Source organism: Notolepis coatsorum, assembly GCF_963971535.1.
Source record: "Notolepis coatsorum genome assembly, chromosome: 7".
In the NCBI taxonomy this organism is placed as follows: domain Eukaryota; kingdom Metazoa; phylum Chordata; class Actinopteri; order Aulopiformes; family Paralepididae; genus Notolepis; species Notolepis coatsorum.
The window spans coordinates 132,045,891-132,068,160 of NC_140171.1; the positions used below are offsets into that span (position 1 = coordinate 132,045,891).

A 22,270-nucleotide genomic window follows, 5' to 3' on the forward strand; every position below is an offset into this window, starting at 1 on the left:
TTAACCAGCTCCTTAACAGCGCCTAAACTTAACCGTTCTAACCTTAACCAACTCCGAAACAATGCCTAACCTTAACCTTAACCTTAACCATGCCTAACCTTAACCGGCGAAAGAATACACGTTAAAAAAAAATTTATGGGATTCGAACTTGTCAACAACGGACCGCAGGACGGCTGCGCTGCCAGGTGAGCTGAGCTTCGAATGAAAATCATGGCGGATTAGGGCGGTTACATAATGCCGCAAGCTCTGCCGCTCCGCTCCGAGCTCTGCCGGTCCGCTCTGCGGTTGCCGCGCCTGCCGCGGGGCGTGTCGCAGCCAATCAGGGAAAACGCGGAAGCAACGGCAGCACTGCTCCGCTGTTATTAAGCAATAGGCGGCCAGGAGACTCACTATTTAAATGGAAGGACCCAAATCCTCCTACATACAGTCACTGGATCAGAGAAGTCATGTATCATATTAAACTGGAAAAGATCAGGTATACTGTCAAGGATGTATGAGAAAATTCGATACTATTTGGCAACCTTTCTTAAAGACATGGAAGCTGACAGCATGACAATGTAACCAGTTTTTATAATGTCATTGTTTTTTATTTGTAATATTTATCTTCTTTCTCCTAGTGGCTGGCTATTTAAAATATTTATTATGTATATGTCTGGTATTGGGGGGTGAGGACTGAATTTATTTTCTTTCTTCTTTTTGGACCTACTGTATGTTGTGAAAACTTGAAATAAAAAGACCTTACAAAATTTAAACACAGGGAGGTTCCTATTATGTCTAAAGAGCCACCCTCTGTGCAGTGTGTGTGCTAGGGCTGAGCAATTACAAACACATTTTATATTAATTTACCATTTTGGCTTCCAATAATTGTGAAAACAAGATCATCGACTTTTAGGCAGGTCAAGTTTTTGAGCCAGGTCGTGTTTTTGTTGTTCAATTAAATTATATTAAAGTTCCAAGGAAATCCATTGTTAATACAAGTTTTTTTTTAAAGTTAAATAAATGCATGCTGTTTACAAAGTCAATGAGTAATAAGTGTGTGTGTGTGTGTGTGTGTGTGTGTGTAACATAATACACAACAACAAGTCCATCGAGACATGGCGAGATGGGACACCTCTGCCCAGCCTACTTGCATAATTTCTCACATCTACGTGACATGGATCAAATTCCCCCTGTCATCTCAAGTCAACATGAACAACAACAGTCACACACGTTCACTGGCTGATTGATTGGTTGATTGATTGGTTGATTGAAAACTTTATTAACAGATTGCAGAATGGGTACAGCACAGCACAGTACTAGGCTACAGCTCAATACACACAATTGTTAAGGGGATGCAGACCAGAGAAATACTTTTGTCTTGTTTACATCAGGGTCCCCAATTTTCAATTAATGACATTTCTGACATACAGGTATACAGTACTGTTACATTTGTGACATAATAGATGTGAAAATATACAGTACTGTTAAACAGAGATCCCAACAGAAACTATATAAGAGGGGGAGGAAACTGTTTTGATTGATTGAAAATGTTATTAACAGATTGCAGAATGGGTACAATACAGTACAGCTCAATACACACAATTGTTAGGGGGATGCAGACCAGAGAAAGACTTTCGTCTTGTTTACATCAGGGTCCCCCATTTTCAATTCATCATATACTGTACACTAGATGGGGGGGGGGGGGGGGGTGGACATTTACGGGTGCTCAAAACAACATTATTCATGTCACTTCGCTCAAAGCAATCTGCAAAACCATGTACAATACAACACCGTACTCACTCTGTGATCTTCTTGGCCAGCTCGGTGCAGGCGGTGGAGGAGTTGGCAGAGAAGACACGATATCCACTCTTTGAGACGTTCATCTTCGAGTAACCAAAGGACAGCTTTGGAGTAGTTTGAGTGCGAGAGACAAGAGACTTGTGAACCCCAAAACGCCTAACAGGCATGTTTCTTTAAAAACGAATAATGTTGTTTTTGCTATTTTAACGCCCTTTATTAGATTACTAAACAAAATATTATCATCGGCAGCACTAACCTGATTGATGAGATACAAGATTACTTCACAACACTGCAGACGTCGCATGCACTGTCGCGTCTGCAGGAGTCAACAACATCAAATAAATTCAAAATATGAAAAATTAAAAGTCAGAACTCGCCGAGGCTTTTTGGATAAAAGCTGCTAACAAACACAACAACGTACACCTGTCCCTCACATGTAGTCTGGAGCTGATCTACTCTTTGTTCAGGGTGAACAGTCACCGATCGATCGATCGATGACCACAACAACAAAAAAAATGGGTCTAGCACAAAACCGAGAGCAACTAGAAAGCTGTGCCCTGTTTATCTGGACAATTCGAGTGGGTGTAGTCTCTCCGATATACGCAGATATAATGGCTTCCCCAGTCGGGAAAAAAACGTTAGTGAAGTAGACTAGTATTTCGTTGATGCTAAAACATTTAACAGAAGTCCGCTTCTCGGATTCAAACAGTAAACTTTGTTGCAATGCGGTCGCGTTTCGCACCAGGAAAACGCCACGAGCAGTAGTGTGGGTGAGTGACACTTCAGTGATCCAATCAGAGGGGGGGGGGTTGTCGAAATAAAAGGAGGGCAGTTCGGATGTCGTCTCGACCACTCACAGCACACACCAGTCTTCAGAGGTCAAAGGTCAAAAGCACAATGATACATGTGGTTTCATATGTTTTGATGATTTAAAAAATCGTTGCGAGGTTGCAGTGTAGATCAATACAATGGTTAACAATGTGTGGTCCGAGGACCGCCAACCTCCTCCAATGTACAGTTTCTTCCCCCTCAAATGTATATACTCTTTTTTTAGACTATTTTTGTATCACAAACAGTACTGTATTTGTAGATCTGGTATGTCATAAATCTGGATGTAACAGTACTGTCTATCTGTGTCTGTGTCATGTATGTTATGATGAATTGAAAATGGGGGACCCTGATGTAAACAAGACGAAAGTCTTTCTCTGGTCAATTCATAATGACAGATATGTCATGACAGTCTTCAGGGTATTCTTGTTTACCAGAGAGGAGATCCGGTACAAGAATCTTGTTTGTTGGTTGACTTTTTTGATTACATTGGATGCCATCTTGTCACAGGAAAGAGTTTCCTCTAGGATGGAACCCAGGTATGTAGGTACACAATAATTCAATGTCCCCGATGACATCACTGGTGGCTATATACAAACTCTCAATACATTTTCTCTCAATAGCTGTCAAACTAAATGAATGTGTGCAAAATTGTAGATATTTTGGATGTGTGTGAGATTCAATCACAAACTAAATCATCAAGTTTTTGATGAAGTGCCCTTTTAACTGCACAATGGCTGCTAAAAAGAAAAACACAAATGCGTACAATATTACATATTGCAATTTATTAAAATACAAACGCTTAGCTTTTAAAGTTGAAAAATACAATATAACATTATAAAATAAATACAAATCAACATTAATACAATAAAAAATGATATCTTTTGAGAGGGCTAGAAGAACACAGGTGTCATTCCCAAACAACTCCTTGAGGAACCCCAGCCATTCCATATACAGTTTAACCCTTTCACTACCACACTACAGAAGGTTAACCCTTTCACTACCACACTACAGACAGTTCATCTTCTGTAGTGTGGTAGTGAAAGGGTTAACCTGTAGTGTGGTTGTGAAAGGGTTAACCCTTTGTCGTGTTGCAGTGAAAGGGTTAACCTTCTGTATTGTCACAGTGAAAGGGTTAACCCTTTGATAGCGTGGTAGTGAAAGGGTTCATTCTATGTACATGGAGTTGTTAAATTCCACCACCTGTTTGAGCTAATCCCTCATGGAATTGAACCAGGTGTGCTAGTGCGGGAATTTAACAGAACATGGAATGAAACTTGGCTTGACTGTTTGGGAACCAAACCTTAATTATTCTAGCCTTCTTTTGCACAGTACTGAACTTGTACTGGATATATATATATATATATATAATACATAATGGACTGCATTTATATAGTGCTTTTATCCAAAGCGATTTACAAATATGCCTCACATTCACCCACACATTCACATACTGACGGCGGAGGCAACCATGCAAGGTGCCAACCTGCTCATCGGGAGCAGATAGGAGTTAAGTGTCTTGCTTGAGGACACTTCGACACACGGCTGGGAGGAGCCGGAATTGAACCTTTAGATGACCAGATGACCGCTCTAACCTCCCACGCCACTGTTGCCCCTGTATATTTTATTTATCTAAAAAAAAAAAAGTGCATTCTGCCTAAGTAAAGGCATTTCCTTTCTATTTTGTTTTTCATTCTTTCTTTCTTACTCCTTTTCTTAACATGACAATAACTCACCGCCACAACAACAACAACCAGAAGACAAAATGATCAAGGAACAGATTTTGAATACGTTTTGACCAGTCTGATTTTTTACAAATAATAAGGAGTCTTTACACAGAGTTAGAAACAGGTCACAGAATGACTCATCAAATAATAGATTCACTGAAGATACATACAGGCTTGAGGCTCACAAGCTCTTGCAATGTGTCTAGGGCAAGGATTCTCAAAATCCTTTCAGTTTGCATTTATCTGCCTTGGAACAAGGCTTAACCCTTTCACTACCACACTACAGATGGTTAACCGTCTGTAGTGGGGTAGTGAAAGGGTTAACCTTCTGTAGTGAAAGGGTTAACCCTTTGTCATGTGACACTGAAAGGGTTATCCTTCTGTGGTGTCGCAGTGAAAGGGTTAACCCTTTGGTAGAGTGGTAGTGAAAGGGTTCATTTGAGATCAGCATTGTGTGTCATGTATTTCTTGTCGTAAAAAAGTTAAGTAATTTTTCTAGTTATTGTTAGATTATAAGACAGTTATACGCTTATAATAAACTTGTTAACAATTCATAGACTGCTTAAGAACGTTAATATAAGTTTATAATAATAGCCTGGTTAGCCTACCTGTATTGCTGGGTCATGCTAATTCTGAGTCAAGCCAAGGGGCTATTTCTGTTTATATTCCATAGCTTAGTGAAATGTATACATACATACAATATACTGTACATTATATTAAAGGGCAAGTTTATTGTAATTTTGAATATATTGTAGGACATGCAATGTCATTGATAACAATTGATAACAATTGTATATTAATACATTATCTTTGTGTATTTTAGTTTTACAAATGATGTTATTTGAAGAGAACAGACAATAGTAAAGACCATCAACTTTACTCCAGCTTCTGACTTTCTTCCAGTCTTGTTCACTACCTTGTCGACTTGTGTACAGAGTACAGACACACACCGAGGGCAGGATAATAATACAGTTCAATGATCAGAAACAACTGAATGTTTGTATAGTTATCTATCTTCCAAAATGGTTCCTTGTAACCATTGGTAATGGAAATGTCTAATTTCTGTGCAGTGGTAGAGTAGGTAAAACAGAAAAAAAGCATACAGTATTACTGTTCCATTGTTTGTTTGGTCTGTTTGAGGCTATCTTTTATAGAACGTTCTCTTTGTGGCCGTATGTATAGCCGCCATTTACATAAGTAGAAATAAAAATAAAAATAATTAAAGAGCTGTCTAAGTGTGTTTTTTGGGTTCACCACTAACATTGTATTTATATGTAATTTCTTATTAGCATTTTATCAACTTTGACAACATGTAGTGCTCATTCTAGATGGGGGGGCTGCGAAAAGCATATAGTTAACTGTTAATAAGTGCATTGTTATTATTAATTTATTAGCAGTTAACTATGCACTTATTAACAGTTAACCAAGCTTTATTTAAGCTTAATAAAGCAACAAATAAGCGTAGTAAAGGTTTAACAATGACAGAATAGGTAAGTTAGTAAGATTCAATGGTTTTGTAATGTTATTATAAACAATTATAAGACACTCATAAAGCTTTTATTATTCTTAAGCAGTCTATACATTATTAACACCTTAGTGGTTATAACTGTCAACAAATGTGTTTATGATTATATTATTAACACTTAATATAATTTAAATCATGAAGTGAATAAGCATCTTATAAGGACTTGGTGCTTATTACAAGGACCTAATATAAAGCATTACCAGATATTTCAAAGATATGGTCCTGATTGTCATGGAAATCTATCAGACGTAGACTTGTGTCCCTTTTTTGTGTACCAAACCTCAGTTTAATATACCAAACCTCAGTTTAATAGACACTTGTCTATTGTCCTGATGCAGCAGATTTGAACCAATAGATCACCATATCTAGGAGTTTCAGTACATTCCATGACTGACATGAATCACAGCAATAATCAGAGATAATTCATTATATTACCCCTGGGATGATGTGAGGACACAATGAGAGTGTATATTAAGGATATACCCGTAAGATTGGTATGATTGGCATGGGAGAAAACATTCCCATCATCACCAAAGCCACAGCCAGTTATTGTTATTGTCTATAGACCTGGGGAGTGAGGTTCCACATGTGGTTTTCCCCTATTGTGTCCACCCATTGAAGATCGAAACTATATCAAAACAAGTATTACAGACAAACCGCATTGTGTAGGTTCATAATCTTTGATGGAGGTATAGATTATTTAGTTACTTTACTGTTACAACCAATAAAAGGTAAATGTTTTAACTTAATATTTGAGAAAATGTGTTTATATCATAATCTTTACTTGTTTCTATGGTAACTATACCTATAAGCCTTGCCAATCTTCGACCAATCACAAGAGTGCAATTACTTCAACATCTGTATCGCTTGTCAGTCTCGTTGGTTATTACTGCGTTTGCCGCCTTCTTTGTTTACATTGAAGCCATGAATAAAACGTGAAAACTACAGTGTTAACCCTTTCAATACCACACTACTAAGGGTTAACCTTCTGTAGTGTGGTCGTGAAAGGGATTTAACCCTTTTGTCGTGTGGCAGTGAAAGGGTTAACCTTCTGTATCGTCACAGTGAAAGGGTTAACCCTTTGGTAGTGTGGTAGTGAAAAGGTTAAAAGGATCACGTTACTCCCCCAGGTCTAATTCTGTTTTGCACCAGACAGTGAGACAAACACAAGCACTTAGACACACCCACACATCATGCACACATACAGAGTCATGGCCCTCGACAAAAACAGGCTCCTGCAGCAGGGTGTTGTTGCTTTTAGGTCCATATTCTTGTCCGGATTAATTTAAGAGACTAAATGTCATCAGTGAACCATTACTGTATATCATTCAACACTTATTGACTGCCTTGTTCCTTCTCTCTCTCTCTCTTGTCATGGACGGACATACACACACACACAAACACACACAGGCATGTATGCTCCTACACATGCACCTGCACTCTCTCTCTCTCTCTCTCTCTCTCTCTCCACATTCCTCAACCTTTCAGCACCTTCTCCTTCAGCAGGTCAAGTATAACCTGCCTCTCCTGGCTCTCCAACTCAAACCTCCTCTCCCGCTCCTTCCTCTCTGCTCCTAGGCGTTCTCTCTCCAGGATGATCTTATCTGAAAAGCAAAAATTACAAGTGTCATTTAATTTCCCCAGAGTGGATGTCGATAGCACTTTGAAAGCCATCAAAACAAAATATATATATAAAAAAATATAAATACATTACATACATAAATACACATAAACTCGCATATTCACTATAACCTGTGTCACTGTTCTATACCCCCTGCTTTTTGTTTGTTTTGCTATTTTAACTTCACTGTTTTATACTTCCTGTTGTTTGTTTTGTTTTTAACCTCGACTTTGAACTGCCTTGCTGTGTTTTTATGATCTGTAAGGTGACCTTGGGTGTCGTGAAAGGTGCCACCAAATAAAATGTATTATTATTATTATTATTATTATTACATTTGAAAAACTCCGATGTTAGATAGCACTCCGGGTAAGGGGTATTTTGGGTGAACTGTCTCTTTAACACATTGGTCGCCAACAACGTTGTAATTCGTTATTGCCCGCCATGCGTTGAACGCCAACAACGTGGTAATTCGTTGTTGGGATCAATATTTAATTTTTTCGCCATGGCATTCATAATTCATCCAGCCTCCCTCCGGGACTGCAACGGCACCCTGTCTGATATTGCAACGCCTCAATACCGCCACCTGGTGGATGATCGGGCGAGTTACACTCCACACCAAACCGGAAGTGGCGCTGGTGCATCGAGGAAATCCCTCCGGCAGTACTATCTTGTTACGTGGATCAAGAGACACAATCGAGTGCATTGGATCGCTTTCGAAACGCAATAATCTATATGATTTCGGTGTTTATTGTGTCATACAAACGGGAAATGGATCTAGCAGATCGACGTCAAATAATTGGAATATTTTTCCTCCAGTCTCATCGGCGAACGGTAAGAGGAATATAACGTTATTTTAAGCTTGATTGTCCATTTCTTTGTTTGCAATCCATCTCGTCAACATATCAACCCATACTAAATAAAGCCGTTACTGACGATCAAGGAATTATAAACGACCCCCCCCCCCTTTCCTTCACGCATGATGAAGCATAATGTATACCGATCATATACATACATACACATTTTTTTAATATAGCGTGTATAGGAAAGAAACGCCAATCGATAATCTATCATATGCTTCAGGGCCTATAACTCGCGTTTTAGGAATTACAGCAGAAAAGCTTAAAAACATACTTATATTCTCGACGGTATTAACACAACAATGTATGAATGAAAAGATATAACGTTGCCACATCCGGAACGATAGATACCCGATGTTGAATGGGCCATAGTAATGTCAATATAGCTATAATATTTAAAAAGTTATAGCCCTGCAAAGAAGGTAAACATCTCCATAGGCTTACAGCGGTGGCAGACTGGGTATAATGATGGGCATACTGTGTGGCAATCAAAGTGTTAAAGGCCCAATCAATACAAAATAAATAGCAGTGGAGAGATGTTTCTATTCTCTAGTTGACTGACTAAGCTCTTGATACAATGACTAACACTAGACAACAGGTAAATGTGAGTTATTCCAATGTACCTGTTGAATTCCGTGGCTGGGAATGGTTTGTTGACATTGGTAATATTGGGAGTAAAATATACATACATTCTGCATTATGGTTATTCTCCATCTACTGATTAAACTATTCCAGAATGCATGTGCTGCCCCACATTTATATTAATATTTATATCAAGAGATGCCTCAGACATTATTAATTTCTTTATTTACCAGGCACTTATCAAGATAGGGTGGGAAATCTTTGCCTTTCATCTATGCTAACAAGCGCAAATCTGCAAAAGTTGCGATGGCGTACGTATGCATCCACACATGCATGCATGCATGCACGCACGCACGCGCGCGCACTCACTCACTCGCTCGCTCGCTCGCTCGCTCGATCGCTCGCACACACGCGCGCGCGCGCACACACACACACACACACACACACACACACACACACACACACACACACACACACACGCACGCACACACACATTTGCATTCCTCATTGAACCTAATCCCTGCAAGCTGAATAGCTTAATCAACAATCTATCATTTTATTGTGCAGCTAGTGATGGTAACCAAGGAATTCAATGAGGAACAATGCCAACACAATTGTTCAGTTAATTGAAATACCAATACAGAAACCCTTTTCCCTACAATGACACAAGTGTCTTGTGAAGAAAATAAATAACAGATGAAAATCTGAAACGTGAAGGTATTGCTTTAACTTTTGACAAAAAAAACACATTTTCAAATTAAAGGTTATATCTTTTTCTTTTGTGAATCATACTAGATCGTATCAAACTAAACAGAATCAATGGAACTCTTTGAACGTACTCCTCTGGATCTCCAGCTCCTCCCTCCTCAGGGAAAGCTCCTCCTCTCGTAACCGTTGCTCCGCCTCTGAGCGTTTCTCCAGGAAGCTGAGGATCTCGGAGTAGGTCTGGCAGCAACACTGACAGGGTCTCTTGGCCATGGGTGCATGGGTCGACAGCTCAGCCATGTGCTGGTGTTCCTCCTCTGGCTCGGGTGTGGCAGGGACTGTGGTGAGGGGCATTTGGGGATTGGTGGGAGTGAATCATGGTTTAATTGTTGTCCAATTAGTGAATAGAGTGTACAGTGATGCATCCTATAAGGTGAATTGGAGATAAATCTCAGAGCGGCATGGTAAAGCGGATCGAGTTTGGCTAAGGCAGTAGGACAAGCAAATCTATAAACTATGTCGCCATAGTCTAGTTGTGACCAAAAAAAGGGTCATAACCACCTAAATTAATTAAATGCCACAGTAGCCTGCGCAGCTACCCCTTGTACATTCTAACCTCTTGAAGGAATCTATGTTTTTCTTTTTTAAAACTTTGGCCATTCCCCTGGCTCTTTTATGTGTTTATCACATTTATACTGGTCAAGGATGACCGACAGAAACAGGCTGAAAGGGTTCAGATGGGGGGGAAGACACTCTGGGAAAGGCATGGCTGCAGTCGGGATTCGAACTCGCTAAGCCCCAGATCCGTGACGGGCACGGTTGTCCACGGCGCTGAAATAGCGCTCGCGGTACGTGGTGAGCTACTGGAGCTCCCCCGGAATCTATGTTTTTCAATGTGTATATAATGTATATATCGGTGGGTGACAGCATCTGCTATTAGATCTCAGATGAGGAGGACAGTATTTAGTGGTGTGTGTTTTCAAGTTAGACTGGGAAGCCAGTTCTAATAGAGCCATGGGCTCCCAGGTCATCGGCAGCTTGTTAACATAAACACTGATAAGCACTGGTGGAGGCAGGTTTGGTCAGAGCTACGGGGAGAGTTTGACATCGATAGAAACGGACGTTTAGTGTGTTAAAGGTGACCAGCCGTTGCCATGGTAGCGTGTCACATAGTAACGAGAAGAGGGGGCGGGGCCCGTTGCTAGGGGGAGACGTTATGAGATGTGAGTTCCATCCGGGGTAAGTTAGATTAAGACACGACGTGGAATCGAGCAGACGCGCTGATCAGAGACTTTGAAATCCCTCCTCACCCTCGCTGGGTGGGGGAGGGGAAGTGCCACATCATCGCTAGCTTCGGCTAACAGGGAATGGTTGTTGGCTACGACGAGGCCTCAGAACCATTTGACTAATGAGAGAAGAGACGGTGGAGAATAATGAATTTAGTTTTTCTCCAAAGACGGTTCAAGGACATTACAGAATGGGTTACATCCTGTACGAAGCTATGTTTATGAAAAGAAACATCAGGAAAGAGATCACGTTGCAGTGTCGTTTCTTCTGACTACGGATGTACTAACGGGGTTGATACAGTGTGAGACAGCTAATGAGATATCCAAGTAAAATGACACAGCACGGAGGCCAGTCACGGAGCAGCAGGTGACAAGATTAAAGGCTAGAAACACTGTTATCTTACACTCCGCAGTAACCCCTTCAATACCAGAGTTAACCTGGCATTCTAATTCTAACCTCCGCAGTAACCCCTTCAATACCAGAGTTAACCTGGCATTCTAATTCTAACCTCCGCAGTAACCCCTTCAATACCAGAGTTAACCTGGCAGCCTGTACGTTAATGCCAAGCAAGCAGTGCAAAAATGCTTCCGCATTCGTCACCGCACGCTAGTGCGGTAAAGCGCCCTTCTTTTCAGACAAATGCTACCGTGCGTGCACCGGCGGCGGCGTGCTCGCTCAGGTGCGTGCGTGCGCCGGCGTGCTCGCGCGAGGTGCCCGCGCATGCGACACGAGCGGAGCTCAATATATATAAGTCACCGCCCCTTATTCAGTATCCAACAAATAGCTCAATTGGTAAGGACACATGGCTGTGGATCCTATGGCTTGTTTGCTGGCGAGTTCGAATCCCATCGAAAATATTTTTTAACGTGATTTTTTTTTAACGTGTATTCTTTCGCCGATTAAGGTTAGGCATTGTTTCGGAGTTGGTTAAGGTTAGAACGGTTAAGTTTAGGCGCTGTTAAGGAGCTGGTTAAGGTTAGAGTTTGTCAAAGAGAATGGCAATATAATTTCTATGGTTAAGGTTAAGGTTAGGCATTGTTTCGGAGTTGGTTAAGGTTAGAACGGTTAAGTTTAGGCGCTGTTAAGGAGCTGGTTAAGGTTAGAGTTTGTCAAAGAGAATGGCAATAGACAGCCTATTTCCGCGAAAATGAAAGGCGCATTACTGCATGCCACTACGGTAAATTTTTGCACTGCTTGCTTGGCATAAAGCTACACGCAACCTGGCATTCTAACCTCTGCAGTAACCCCTTCAATACCAGAGTTAACCTAGCATTCTAACCCCTGCAGTAACCCCTTCAATACCAGAGTTAACCTAGCATTCGAACCTCCGCAGTGCCCTTCAATACCAGAGTTAACCTGGCATTCTAACCTCTGCAGTAACCACTTCAATAACAGAGTTAACCTGGCATTCTAACCTCCGCAGTAACCCCTTTAATACCAGAGTTAACCTGGCATTCTAACCTCCGCAGTAACCCCTTCAATACCAGAGTTAACCTGGCATTCTAACCTCCGCAGTAACCCCTTCAATACCAGAGTTAACCTGGCATTCTAACAGATATTTTCATAATCGTAATATAAGGTAACCAGGTTATTGTAAATTAGACATTTATTATTATTAGATAATAATTAGACACGTATTTAGACTATCTGTCATCAGAATCGAATGGCAGCCTTTCATTATGTGAATGTAAAAAATTAATAGTAGGGTTCTTTCTCCTACCTGGGGTAGGTGTTCTCGGGGTGATGGTGATGATGGGCTTGTCCTGCTCAGGTACATGTAGCTCTTCCTGAAGTTCCTGGGCTCTTTTCCTCAGCTCTTCTTCCTGATAATAACACGTGTCCAATTACCCATTCATTAATGACTTTAACATGGTTTATTAACACACCTTATTGTAAAGGGTTACGTAATAAGTATTATTATTATCGATAGCTTTTGATGCTATAACGTAATTTTCGCTAGCTGACAATATTACACAAAGATCAAATTGACAAATATCACACACAGTATGTGTAATTCGTGGCACAATTCAAACGGGATGTTGTGAAATAGGGTTCCATGGAGGTCCAGCGGAAGGGGAGTGACTTTATCTATAGAAATGGCATATTATCTCCTGGCATACTATCTCTCTCTCAAACCATTACATAACCACTTCCTCCTAGAGGGTCCGCTTTGTGAACACTAGTGATGAGTGACATAGTAGCACAGATAAGTCCATACTGTGGGCCAGCGACCTCCTAGAGCAGGGGTGGGCAATTATTTTTCCCGGGGGGCCGAATGAGCAACTGAAAATATGTTGGAGGGCCGGGCCAAAATTCCAAACTCAATTATGCATAATATACATTTAATTTCTATATAAAAAGCAGTAAATGGCATTGTTTTGACCCCTGGTAAGAGTGTATTTATGTGTATGTGTTATTATTTGGCAATTAAAAGGTGAGGTTAGCTTTCAAAAATATCATTTATTCAAATAGAATTTATTTCCAAAATGATAAACAAAATGTGAAACATTAATAACAAAGGGCATGTATGAAAAAGTGCTATACAAATAAAGTTATTATTTTGAGTTTCATATACTATTGAAACAAGGATTTTCTTAGCTTTCTAAAGACATCACATCATCTTATAGCCAAAATAAACAAGACATGTCACTGAACTGTGTAAAGAAAAGTGTCCCAGTAGCCTTTTTTACTCTACATGCCTATATTAAACATTTAATGTTTTCAGAACTGTGCAAAAAAAAGAAAAAAAATATCAAGTGTCCCATTTCACTTGTTATATTTCCACATTTTAGTGTTCTTCAGCTCTTTTTTTCATTCAGTGTGATAAATCCAGTCTCTGTTGAGCTTTAACAAGTCCATCAAAGTCAAGTTGCATGTCTGAGGTGGAGATGCGAAGCACAGCTGCCAGATGTTCATCAGTGAGAGAGGATCTGTACCTGGACTTGGTAAACGTCATGACTGAGAATGTCTGTTCACATATAGGTGGATCCAAAGAGAACCAACATCTTCTGAGCATGTCTCCTCATGTTTGAAAAGTTCTCCTCCTTGAGAGCAGAGTAGAACTCTAGCAGTGATGCTGACTTAAAGTGCTCTTTCAGTAGTGAATCAGACTGCAGGTCAATGAGTTCAAGCTGAACATCAGTGGGTGCACTATCAACACTGCAGGTAAAGGGAGAGGAAACCAGCTGCATTTCATCCTCAACCTTTTTGAAATCTTGAAAACGCCTTGAAAATTCATCATGCAGTGCTCCCAACATGCCTTCTTTCAGGGTTTTCATGTGTTTGAGATTGTTGCTGCCTAGTTGCCTTGAAATTAATTGCAACTTTGTCATGAAGGCTTTCACATGCTATGCATTTCATGAGCAAAAATGCCCTTGCCCTGCAGTTGTGTGTTCAGTAGGGATGGGTACCGTTCACATTTGAACCGATACGGTACCGGTACCTGTGAATCGATACCGGTACCCAACGGTACCTTTTTTCTGTACTTTAGTCTCTAAAAATGTTATCTACCTACCTCAGTTGTGAAAAAAGAAATCCAAACTTCAAATAACCACACTTTCGACCGTTTTCGGCTTGCCCCGACTGCTTTGTTGTTGAATCAAGTCAAATCCTAGGTAAGCGTATATTGTGCGTGTGAACGTTGACATGAAAAGAAAAAAGTAAAAAAATAAAAACCGTACAATGCCCAGGTCTGTCCTAGAGACTGCTCTGTTGTTTGTCTTGCTTAACTCCAGGTTTGCTTAGGCTGCATATCTGCCCAGACTGTAGGTGTGTTTTGTTCATAGGTGTGCTTGAAATAAGGCATACATTCATACATACTGTACATACATATATAACCTTTGTTTTTTATAACCTGGTTATACCTGATTCTGCATATCACTCAGCTCTTAGGTGTATTACTGGTGACAGATATGATACTCACCATTGTGTCCTGTTGTGCAGAAAGGCACAACAAACACTGTTTTTTTTAAAGCCCTTATTGGTAAACAACCTGTTTATATCTATTCACTGTTAGATTGGAATATTGGAACATATTCAACTCAATCAAATGACTGGATGGTTCTTAGGGTCCCTCAAGTTTGTTCTGATCTAGGGAAGTCAGCTTTTTCCTTTGATGCCTCTAACGCATGGAATGTCCTTCAACTCTCTCTGAAGTTGGAGGTTCTCCGTTCCCTTGGTATGTTTAAAGGTATGATTTCAGACCATTGTGTGATTACCTGTAACTGTTTTAGCAGATTTTTTAAATTATTTAAAAATAATAATTTATTTTGACTCTGTTCTGTTTAACTCTTTCTCTTAGGGGTGTAACGGTACACAAAAACCACGGTTCAGTATGTACCTCGGTTTTGAAGTCACGGTTCGGTACGGGTTTTCGGTACAGTGGCTTTCCATGTTCCCCTCAGGGGTGATGTAGTGTGCAGTAACTAATTGTACTTGTAGGGCTGTCAACGAATATTCTATATTGAAATTAATAATCGACTTGTAAAGAAAATAAAAAGATTATAATAAAATAATGAAAAAAACAGGTGGGCGGTCGTTAGTGGTTAACATACCGTTGTATTTGTTCGGTACATAGCCGTTCGGTACGGTACGGTACACACTGAAACGGTTCGGTACGGATATGTGTACCTTTACACCCGTACTTTCTCTACCACGCAATAGCCTCATCCTTAGCAGCTGACGCCATCACTGTAAACGGTGGGAGTCGCTCACCTTGTTTGCAGGGCTATAACTATTTAAATATTATAGCTATATGCAATACTATGGCCCATTTGACATCGGGTATCTAAGAAATTTGTTCTTGGTGAAGCAAACACCAATAATAGATTGGACTCGTGTAGCTCTAGTTTCCCCAAGGGGATCAATAAAGGAATATCTTATCTTGTATTTTTCTAGTGTTGCTAGTACTTTACATTGTGGAGGTGGGGTATCTATCTCGCCTCTTCCCAAACTATGTATAAACCACCTGGTACTGGAGTTAGTGTTAGTTACTTTACACGGGGGGTATCTAGCCTCTTCTAAAACCATGTATAAACCACCTGGTACTGGAGTTAGTGTTAGTTACTTTACACGGGGGTATCTAGCCTCTTCTAACACCATGTATAAACCACCTGGTACTGGAGTTAGTGTTAGTTACTTTACACAGGGGTATCTAGCCTCGTCTAACACCATGTATAAACCACCTGCTACTTGAGTTAGTTAGTGTTAGTTACTTTACACAGGGGGTATCTAGCCTCTTCTAACACCATGTATAAACCACCTGCTACTTGAGTTAGTTAGTGTTAGTTACTTTACACGGGGGGTATCTAGCCTCGTCTAACACCATGTATAAACCACCTGCTACTTGAGTTAGTTAGTGTTAGTTAGTTTACACGGGGGTATCTAGCCTTGTCTAACACCATGTATAAACCACCTGGTACTTGGCTCCCTCGCCACTGGCCAGCAGACCTTTCTCAGCCTCCAGCTCCAGAACCTCATGGAGCAGGTCCTCCTTCTGGGCATACAGCCTCTCTGTTCCAAATCTGAAAACACACACACACACACACACACACACACACACACACACACACACAGACACACACGCACGCACGCACGCACACACACACACACACACACACACACACACACACACACACACACACACACACACACACACACACACACACACACACACACACACACACACACACACACACACACACACACACACACACACACACACACACACACACACCATATTTTAAATACTTCATTGGAATCCCACAGAATGCATGCCACACACAAACTCAGGATCAATATTTCGACAGTGACACATGCTCTCATCGTGTGCACAGAACATATTGCCTCTGCGTCACTGCCTGGTCATCCATCATCAAACGACACACACACCCATTACAACACATACCATATACACTGCCATCACAGTACACACATCCGTCATAGTACACACACACACACACATACAGAGGCTCTGTTTTGTAGGAAAACTAAAATGGAGATGATATGGGGATGATAATACCCAGCCAATGGCCATCGTCATAACACTATCCCACCAGATAACAGCATAATACTAAACTCTGAATATAATAATGTGAACCTATACCAACCTGCGCAGACTGGGGTAATCTTGTTTCTTGTAGTAGTCCAACAGCAGCATGGTCCTCTCTCTGCACCTCCTGGCGTCCACCTCAAAGTTCTCGTCCTGCAGGGCTGACGTGATGATCTCCCCCACACGGGCCCAGATCCGCCCTTTATTAAACACATTTCAGTATTATTACACACTAATAAAGGTTGTCCTTGACTGAAGACATTCTTAGTCGGCTAATAGCCATAGGATTGTCAAATGTTTAAATACATAAGGACCTCTTTAAATCTAGTGCTTACCAGAGATGTGCTTGTCATTTTTCAGGAAATAATTCATTCTGCATGGAGAGAAGCATGCAGACCAAACCACCAAGACCACTGTGACCAAACCACCAAGACCACTGTGACCAAACCACCAAGACCACTGTGACCAAACCACCAAGACCACTGTGACCAAACCACCAAGACCACTGTGACCAAACCACCAAGACCACTGTGACCAAACCACCAAGACCACTGTGACCAAACCACCAAGACCACTGTGACCAAACCACCAAGACCACTGTGACCAAACCACCAAGACCACTGTGACCAAACCACCAAGACCACTGTGACCAAACCACCAAGACCACTGTGACCAAACCACCAAGACAACTGTGACCAAACCACCAAGACCACTGTGACCAAACCCGACAATCCATCGACTATGAGGGGGCCGCCCTATACATTAAGTGGTGTTCTTTTTCTACATGTTAAAATAATAGCTCTACATTCTGACAGCCATCACTGATATCCAATGTACAGTTTCTTCATCAAATGTATATACTCTCTTTTTTTAAACTCTTTTTGTATCACAAACAGTACTGTATTTGTAAATCTGGTATGTCATAAATGTATAGATGTAGCAGTACTGTCTATCTGTATGTCATGTATGTCATATTATGTTATGATGAATTGAAAATGGGGGACCCTGATGTAAACAAGACGAAAGTATTTCTCTAGTCTGCATCCCCTTAACAATTGTGTGTACTGAGCTGTACTGTATTGTACCCATTCTGCAATCTGTTAATAAAATGTTCAATCAATCAATCAATCAATCAATCAATCAATCAATATAGAGTGTTTGGTCAGTAACATGGGTCCCCCAGTCCCTCCGCTCTGCAGTAAACAGGAAATAAATGTTTCTGGTATCCCGTTCCCACTTTATCCAATCAGAAGAGAGAACTCCAGGACTGGGAGACCCATGTTACTGACCAAACACTCTATATAATATCAGTGAAGGCCGTCGGAATGTAGAGCTATTTACAGTAACACTTATTTTAACAAAAACAAATACCGCTTACAGCACTTACATTGTTTTACATGGCCTGGCGAAGGCTGTAAGTAGGAGCTAAGCCCATTTATTAAAGGATTTTACACAAGTCTTTGTCTTGTGTCCTTGGATCCAAAGAGCATGTTGAGAGAGAGAGAGAGAGAGAGAGAGAGAGAGAGAGAGAGAGAGAGAGAGAGAGAGAGAGAGAGAGAGAGAGAGAGAGAGAGAGAGAGAGAGAGAGAGAGAGAGAGAGAGAGAGAGAGAGAGGGGGGGGAGGGGGGAGGGGGGGGGGGGGGGAGAGCGAGAGAGAGAAAGAGAGAGAGAGAGAAAGAGAGAGAGAGAGAGAGAGATAGATAGATAGATAGATAGATAGATAGATAGATAGATAGATAGATAGATAGATAGATAGATAGATAGATAGATAGATAGATAGATAGATAGATAGATAGATAAGATAGATAGATACAGTAGATAGATAGATAGAGAGAGAGAGAGAGAGAGAGAGAGAGAGAGAGAGAGAGAGAGAGAGAGAGAGAGAGAGAGAGAGAGAGAGAGAGAGAATAACAGTTTGTTAATAAGGTACTATATCCAACCAGATTCCTTGGAGGCAAAGGGGTTCTGGGCGATGACCTCACGGAGGAGGATGATGTCGTGGCGCGCCGAGAAACGCACCTGGCGCTTCCTGGGGGTGGTGGAGGGCCCGGCCAGGCAGAACCCTGCATGGGGGCAGGGAGAGGGGAGCAGTAAATACAATAGAATAGAATACCCGATAGATGTAGAAAAAAATATGTTTTGTTGTTGTTGTTGCCTAATCATGTCAAATTGAGAGACAGCTGCTATATACAGGTTGTTTTATATCCTATGATGATCCTAAAATGGGAGATTCTAATCTCATATTTTGTGATTTGGGCCCAAGAATCAGAAGCCAGTCTAATTTTGAGATATGTTATTGTTTATTATTATTGATATACATATATTATAATTATAGTATGCCTCATAAATAATGCTAATTAAATACATAGGCCTTTGTTTTGGTTTTGAAAGTGCAGTGCAGAGCTGTCACGGCTGCTACTAGGACTGTAGCCCTTTTTGACAAATGACGTAGCAGTTCATTCGCTTTGCCGTTCTGCCAGGCGAGCCGCACACGTACCCTGCAGGCAGTCACACGCAGTTAGAACATGGAAACAGCAAGACATGTTATTTACATCGCTAGATTCGCTACTAATGCGATCGGCACTAAAGGATGATGATTAATGCCCATGCGGCGTGTATAACAATTACAGAGGTACACAAAATACTGGTATGAAGCCGTAAAAGACAAGTCAGACGTAGCGGTTATTGTCAGTCTCACCACCACCGTTGATCGGCATTTCGACCACTACACGTTCCATGTCTCCATGAATCCGGGATCAGCTGACACACACAAAAGGTTGAGGTCACTCACTGCTGTACACGTCTACTCACCAGTACAGATTTCCTACTGACGTGTAGCTCAACTTGTCGGGAAATCTGGCAAAACTGGCGAGTCGCTGATTTTACATTGCAGTTACTCACGATGGACACAAGATGGAGGCAGATAGCTGTGTTGACTTCGACATGATTCTGAGGCTGTCATCAGAGACGGAAAGCCCCTTTGCTGTCATGTCCTTGAGAGCTGTCAGGAAAAGATTCTTGCTTTCACATTATTTTCGGTGATGAAAATTCATATTTATTTTCAGATTTGTATTTGAACAGGTTTATCTCAAATCTGTTCAATGAAAACATATATAATTTAAGTTGCTTTATTGCTCTATTTCTCCTGGGTCCTGCATAAAACCTTGGTTGCCAAATACATTTATACTTTTCATTAATGAAGAGGAGGTTGGTTTTGTTTGACCTTTCTGCTACGTCGACTAATCTTTAATACAAGGTTTATTATAGATCAGTGGTTTGTATTCCATAATAATAACCTATTTACATCTCAAACTCTGAACAGATTGAGAGAAAGTATAGACTGATGCTGGTCACAACTACTTGACCATAAACATCACTATAGCCTAAACAAAGAAGACCATTCAGATCAGCTCTCAAATATTCTAGGATTTTGAGTCTCTGATCTGCAGTTCTGAATCATGTGTTTTCTATCTAAAGTCATCTACAAGTAAGCTAGCGACCACAGCTGTCCCTATCGTCCACTGTCAACACCTCCATTCCTCCCAGGTGCCAGGCTCCTCATTCACTTCCATTTATTTTTGGGTCTAAATATCATAGTTCTGAAGTCTTTTTGACAGGTTCTACTAGGCAGGCATGATGCACTTATAACACAAGGAGAAGGCATGACACACTTATAACACAAAGAGAAGACATGCATGTCAGGAATGGAGGTAGGTGAGTTCCAATGGGTGAAGGCAATCACAGAGACGGAGAGTGTTTACTCTTGAACAGGTTCGACTTTAATAGTAAGAACACAAGAGTAATTTCTAAGAGAGATAAATGCTAAATAGCACAGGCAGGAAATAAGGTAAATAGGAGCTTATTGGAGGTCCAGAGTTGAACCGTCCGCGTTTTCCCCGAACGCAATTAGTGAAGACCTGACAATGAACAAGCAGAAGACAGGTAGGTTACATAGACACCAAATACCAACATTCCACACACACCCCCGTGACAGCCAATCAGGAACCACCCCTAAGTGACAGCACTAATTGACATGGAAAGGACAGGTGACAAGCCCAGTGACATATGCCAGGAATGTGGGTGGTCACCGACCTCAGTCGCTGTCCAGAACGTAACACATGCACTTATAACACCTTAGAAGAAATACACTTATAACACAAGGAGAAGACATACACTTATAACACCTTAGAAGAAATACACTTATAACACAAGGAGAAGACATACACCTTACCACTTGTATCTATCGCCCACTACAATCACGCGAGCTGTCTAACGCCTGTCCCGTCTCCCTGTCTCCCTGTGAGTTGCTGTCCCGGAGTGTTGACCGGAGTGTCGGACATCCCGCGATGAAGGCCGGGAGGATGCGACCCTCTCTGCGTGCCCTCCTGTCTCCCTGTCTCCGGCGGTCTCGTAGTGGTGACCAGAGTGCTGGACGTGACAGACGTCCCGCGATGATGTCGGGGAGGTTGCGACCCTCTCTGCGCCGCCCCCCATCTCCCTGTCTCTGGCTGTCTCGGAGCGATGACCGGAGTGTTGAACGTCCCGTGATTAAGACGGGGAGGATGCGACCCTCTTTGCGTCGCCCCTGTGCCTCAAATAGATTCGCTATCAGCTCTATCTTTAATCTCTCAAAATGTTCAGTTGCTATCGCTATCAGCTCTATCTTTAATTTTTCAAAATGTTCAGTTGCTATTGCATGCACTCATCTGTGTTTCACTACACACTTGAGTGCATGCTTAGTTGCTTACCAACTGTTAGTCTGCAACACTACTATCACCGACATCTAAGAAGGGAGATCCCCCCTTGAATGGCCCTTTTAAGGTTTCTCTCCTCCACATTGCCTGTGGAGCATTTGTTCCCTATTGTTAGGTTTTAGTGAGTTTTTCCTTACCTTCGCGTGGGGTATGTCTGGGAGTGCTTGCATTCTATTATTTATTTGCATTTATTTTAAATTTGTTGGACCTTATGGTGTTCTTGTTTTGTTCTTGACTTACACACACACACACACACACACACACACACACACACACACACACACACACACACACACACACACACACACACACACACACACACACACACACACACACACACACACACACACACACACACACACACACACACACACACACACACACAGCCTCGGGCAGCGCTAATATGTTGACTGTATGCCCAGCCTCGGGCAGTGCTATTATTTAAGAATACGTTGACTGTATGCAAAAAAAATTAAATAAAAAATTGATTAATAAAAAAATTAATAATAAAAAAAAGTATATAAATCTTTATTTAATTTTTTTTTTAACCTTTAGG

At 41.2% G+C, this 22,270-nt stretch overlaps 2 protein-coding genes across 4 annotated transcripts in view; both read right to left on the reverse strand.

Annotated features, from left to right (window-relative positions):
* Positions 1-2,512, reverse strand: part of LOC311232055 (phosphoribosyl pyrophosphate synthase-associated protein 1-like) — an 87,419-nt gene extending 84,907 nt beyond the window's left edge. For 2 of the 3 annotated variants that reach the window (XM_084318726.1, XM_084318728.1), the window contains exon 1: positions 1,780-2,512. In XM_084318726.1, the coding sequence (XP_084174852.1) occupies positions 1,780-1,946 (167 nt within the window). In that variant the 5' untranslated portion in view covers positions 1,947-2,512. The remainder of the gene's footprint in view (positions 1-1,779) is intronic. The other variant, XM_084318727.1, reaches the window with a different exon arrangement.
* Positions 2,513-7,335: 4,823 nt separating this feature from the next.
* Positions 7,336-19,772, reverse strand: LOC311231770 (uncharacterized protein; the record flags this gene model as incomplete). Its single annotated transcript, XM_084318393.1, has 7 exons — positions 19,659-19,772; positions 18,901-19,023; positions 17,019-17,160; positions 16,325-16,433; positions 12,632-12,734; positions 9,759-9,962; positions 7,336-7,463 (listed from the first exon to the last, which is right to left on the reverse strand). Exons 1-7 carry the CDS (start codon positions 19,696-19,698, stop codon positions 7,336-7,338), a joined length of 849 nt encoding a protein of 282 aa, XP_084174519.1. The 5' UTR covers positions 19,699-19,772.
* Between the last annotated feature and the right edge of the window lie 2,498 nt (positions 19,773-22,270).